The following is a 5,362-nucleotide window of genomic DNA, read 5'->3' as shown; positions in this document are numbered from 1 at the left end:
CAAGGAAGATAATTGCAGGAGGGCAAACTTCTAAGTTTATTTTAAAAACCAAACCCAATAAACCAATAAGAAACCCAAAAAACCTGGTTGAGAGAATAAAAGTAATTGACTGATTTTCTTGCCAGAATCACGCACTGCTGGGAAGAGTCATCCAATATACCAATGCATAGGAGGAATTGTGCCAGTAATTGATGAATACCCTGCTGGGGTTTTCGGGATGAATCCCACCATAGAGAGGGGAACACTATGGCTTCAAGGGGAACTTAGAGCAAGACAGCAGCTATTCATAAAGCAAATACTCCCCACTGCCTGTGTGTCAGCCTCCTTCATCGGAATGTGATCCTGATGGGTTAGCTTTGTGATTTTGTCAGCTCAGTTCTCACTGCATAATCCTAGGACCGCAGCAAGTCTCAACAAGTTCTTTCAGAACATAAACAAGGAGGCCTAGGTATGAAACACAGGACAGTCCCGGTACTATTCTGGGAACCACGTTCTGGAAAAGACAATCAGAGATGCCTCAACTGGGAAGCTTCTTAGTCTGCAATCTTCATCTGTTCCATGGAAATATTATGGTGTCAGAGGCCTCGAAATGTAAAGATACAACATGATTTGATGCTTTAATTTTTAAAAGTAGTTGTTTTACCTCAATCATGGGAGATCACTTCTTAAGTAGATCACAAGGGAACAGAGGTAACCATAGAAAACGTGGCATCAATAGACCAAATTCTATATTAACCAAATGCTTCAGCTTCCCTTCATTCTTATCTTCATCAGCTACTTCATGATTTCCATGGGGCCTCTTTGACTCTGTGAGAATGTATTATTTTGCTATTTACCATGTATGTGTCATAACACTTAATGGAAAAAGGTTCGGCATCTAATCTATTGAAGTTTTAGATCTAAAAATTGATTTATATGTTTTATGTGAATAGTTTTATGACTTCTTTCTGCATTTGGTGGTTCACCAAATGTGTGCAGTGCCCACAGATGCCAGAAGAGGGAGTCAAATCTCCTGAAACTGTTGTTTCTGATGGTTGTAAGATGCCATGAGGATGCTGGCAATTGAACTCAGGCTCTCTGCAAGAGCAGCAAATGTTCTTAGACCTCTGAGCCACCTCTCTAACAGTAAGTAATGCATTATTTTTAAAACTACTTTTAAATTATAACGTTTATGTGCACAGTATTTTGCCTCCACGCATGTCATTTATCACTTGCATAACTGGCCCCCGTAGAGGCTAGAAGAGGGGATCAGATCCCCTGGAACTGGAATTACAGACTGGCCACGTGAGTGCTAAGAATTCAACCTAGCAGATTTGAACTTCTGATCTCCGACCTCCATACCCTAAGCTGCTAGTACTAAAGGTGTGGGCCAGCTCAAGCTGTACAGTAAAATGACAGAAGTTCACTGTAGGAGTGAAGAGGAAATGTGCCAGACAGCAAGACCTTTCACCTTCCATGGTAGGGCAGTATTTACAACTGAAAATAAAAATAAATAAATAAATAAATGGGGAAGGGTAAGCAGAAGAGGTTAAGCATGGTAACGTACCTGGAGTACAGTCACCAGGTTTTATGGATTAGAATCTGTATGTAAGCTGTCGCTTACTTCAACTATAACTGAATGAGTTCTCATCTGTAGAGTTAACCTACTCTGAGAACTAGCTCAAACTTAGCACACCTGACATATAGTGAGTGCTCAAATTAACGATACTATTAAGAGAATGATAATTGGAAATTCTGAAGTAAATAGCAGAGAAATGATAAAAGTTAAAAGGAAGAGCAGGAAATGGGAATGAGAGGCATATGGGATGAGACAGAGTCTAACGTTTTATTATTATCTGGCAGCAGCATTGTCCAATGCAAGCCATTCTGCGATTTTAAATGTTCGTACATTTAAAAAATTAAAAAGAAACAAGAAAAATTAATTTTGATAATGTTTTATTTAATTCTATATCTCCAAAATATTACCATTTAAAACATATAATGGTTATAAACAAATTGAGATTTTAACATTCTTTTGCTTTTGCAGGAAGTACCTGAAAACCAACACATTACAGCATATCTGCATTCAGACAAGCCACATGGTAACCACTCCACCCTAAGGGGCTGCTGGCTATGATACTGGACAGTGTGCCTAAGACAGTAATTGATTCTGAAAACAATATTTGTCCTAAGTGGGTGACAATACAGAACGCTACTATCTGTTACTAACGGAAGTGACTGCCACCTTATATAGTAGTTTAGCAAAAATGAAATGATCTCATTGTGATCAGACTTCACGTTCAATTACCAATTTACAGAAATACAAAGAGGAAAACCCACACTAATTGGCATGCTAAAGATGCCCACAGCAAAATTTAGGCTATGGGAAACTTCATAGATGTACAAGTGAAAACAGGGATTTTTTTTTTAATAACATGGAGAAAGAATTCATGAATCTAAAACTAATAGGATTTATAAATGAATATATAGAATGTTCTGCAACTTCAAGGGAACTGAAACTTTTAATGTAACATTTGATAATTATTTTTATTAACTTTTAGATAAAGTACAAAAAAAACTATAGAAAACTATAAAAGCACTTTTACTTTTATAGTGTTTTAAGGATCCATTACCTCTGAGAGTACATACTGAAATATTTACAGATGAAATAATATATCTGGAATTTTCTTCAAAATTGTATGCAAACTGGAGACTGGTGTGGAATTTGAAGCAAGATGAAATTGGCTATGAACCAGTGGCTGTTGAAGCTAGATCATACATACACGGAGATTTATTGTACTGCTTTGGCTGCTCTTGTAAATTTTCAATTTTCTACAATAAGAGATTACAAAGATAACTATGAAGCAGAAAGATCTGACTGAAAAAATAAACTTGAAAAAAAAGCTTGAAGACAAAACATAGTTAATGACTGATGAGCAATCACCAAGCATCGAGCTAAGCTCCGATGAACTCCTTAAGACCTTGCAAGAGCATGTTTTCTTGTTTCTTATCTTTACACAATCTTAGGAGGGCCCATATTGGTAGTAATGTATTGTCAACTTTCTAGCTCATTTGATACTTTCCATAAGGAATCAAGACTTTCCTTACAATCTAATTATAAACCATATGGAATCATCCCTTTACAAAGTTGGGGGGGGGGCTTTAATTTAGCATGCAGAAAGATTCTCAGAAAGCCTAAGTCAAACTTAACAAGATGAACTTAAGACACTAGTAAATACAGCTGAAGAATTTAACTTTTATTCTTCCAATTTATCTAGGAAGTCAATGCTTAGCAATTTATTTCATGATTTATTTTTTAGACGTGCAAGACTACACACTCATACCCCATTATTCCAAATTTTATTTGTCATTTCCTTCAAGTCTGAAGAAAAAGAGTAATTTATGACGTTCCAGAGATACCAATCTCACAGATGTAACATTTATTTTCAAGTCTATACTCATGAAAATTAAGAATAGCCAGTATCACACTGGCCTAAAACCTGACTAGGTTCTTGACTCAGAATACTTGCTGCACATCTGTCGGCTCACACTAAAACACAAAACTAGACTGGGGTGTATGCATCTCATAAAAAAATTCTCAGGACAGATTAAAGATTAACATTAAAATTTCACCTTCATTGATTAACCAAATTAAACTTTTAAAATGTTTATTAACTGTGAATTAATTGCAAATAATTTTCTTTCAGGTTTCCAAGCATTTCAAAACAGCTAATAAGTCAATATAACCTTCAAAATGTCAAAGTAGACCATACATATTGCACTTTTTTAACAGGCTGGGCTAGTATCTTCTGTGATGATATAAAAAGTACTGAATAAAATACATTTTAAAAATCAGTTAAGTTCTTGATTAATCCCCCCCAAATTATAAATATAATTCTCAAAACATCCCAGGTTTTCCTAAGATTTAATTTCTTAAAAAAACCTTTAAAATTTGCTGGGCAATAGTGGTGCATGCCTTTAATCCCAGCACTAGGGAGGCAGAGACAACAGAGACAGGGACTGGTGGATCTCCCTGAGTTCAAGGTCAGCCTGGTCTACTTAGTGAGTTCCAGGACAGGCTCCAAAGCTACAGAGAAACCCTGTCTCAAAGAAAAACCCAACCAAACAAAAAAAGTTTTAAAATTTAACTGGGGAGGGTAGGGAGTTCTTATTGACTTTTCATGTCCTTTTTTTTTTTTGGTCCCTCGATGTCTAAAGAAAATTTTAAACAAATGACATTTCATGTTATGTTTCCTGCCTTAATTAAAAGAAAAAGCTATTATATTTGTGTGAGACAAGTTAACTTTGAAATGTCTGTGCATGTATAAGTAGGTCCCTTAGAGCTTTACAAAATTTTGTAATTAAGATTTAATAAATTATACACTAGAATCATATTAAGTAAGAAAAACTTATTTTGTGAAAATTAAGTGAATTCCCAATAGCTTGCATCTGATTTCCAGTGAAGACCTTACTCAAACTGTTGCATGCTTTACTTCCAAGTGGTCCACTACAGGATTCCTCCGGGTGTTCTAAGATTGGCTGTAGCTAGAGTTCTGACTTCCATTTGGACCCTGCTCTCCTTCACTGTTCAAACGGGGAAGAAAGAAAGTTTATGCCAATTAAAAGATTCATTTTCAACATCTGATACTACTAGTTTCTGAAGTTTATTATTCTGTGGCACAATTCTACAGAACGAAGACATTCCTGTATTATAAGACACAGTTGTAGAAAAATTAAAACCCAGCAAACTAGCATTTGGTCTCATGTTTTTATTCTTCTGTAACTTTGGGCCCTCATACACAACAAGCAGTCTGGAAGTTAGTGTCCACATACACTCAAAGACTTAAGTTAGCGTTTGAGATTTCACTATTATTACAGGTATCACTCAACATAGAGATTACAACTTCTGGACAAATTTCCTACAAAATTAAATCTGACATGTAAAACTCTACTTTTACTCTATAGGAAAATCCAAAGTGTTTTTCAAAAAACAAAAACAAAAACAAAAAAGCCAACAACAACCTGCTGTCCAATGACATAATAAAATCATATGGAAAAGACAACAAACTTTTATACATCAAAAATATGGTAATTTCCTAGAAAAATGTTGACTATTAAAATAAAAATAAAAAGAACTAAAGCTGAAAATACCAGTAACTGTGACAATAGGAGATTGCCTTATCTTGTCCACCATCATCTTGCAGCTTCAGGCCCTGCCATTAGTGGAGAATCACTCAGGGAACTTCTGTAAAAAATGCATCCAAAGGTAGCTGTTTGAGTGACTGCCTTAAGCAGCTCCTCATAACACTTAAGCATCACTTTCTTCTTAACTGTAACATCACTGTAACCAGCAGCGTCTATAATGCGTCTCAGTGTCATGTAA

General features: G+C 35.6%; 1 protein-coding gene across 1 annotated transcript in view; it reads right to left on the bottom strand.

Moving 5' to 3' along the window:
• Positions 1-1,927: 1,927 nt before the first annotated feature.
• The window catches only part of Ccnc (cyclin C), a 22,850-nt gene continuing 19,415 nt past the window's right edge, over positions 1,928-5,362 (bottom strand). Inside the window, exon 11 of the mRNA XM_026786807.1 lies at positions 1,928-4,563. Coding sequence (XP_026642608.1) covers positions 4,509-4,563 — 55 coding nt within the window. The 3' untranslated portion in view covers positions 1,928-4,508. The remainder of the gene's footprint in view (positions 4,564-5,362) is intronic.

The sequence above is a fragment of the Microtus ochrogaster genome, linkage group LG5 (genome assembly GCF_000317375.1).
Source record: "Microtus ochrogaster isolate Prairie Vole_2 linkage group LG5, MicOch1.0, whole genome shotgun sequence".
In the NCBI taxonomy this organism is placed as follows: Eukaryota; Metazoa; Chordata; class Mammalia; order Rodentia; family Cricetidae; genus Microtus; species Microtus ochrogaster.
This window is presented reverse-complemented; position numbering and strand designations above follow the sequence as displayed.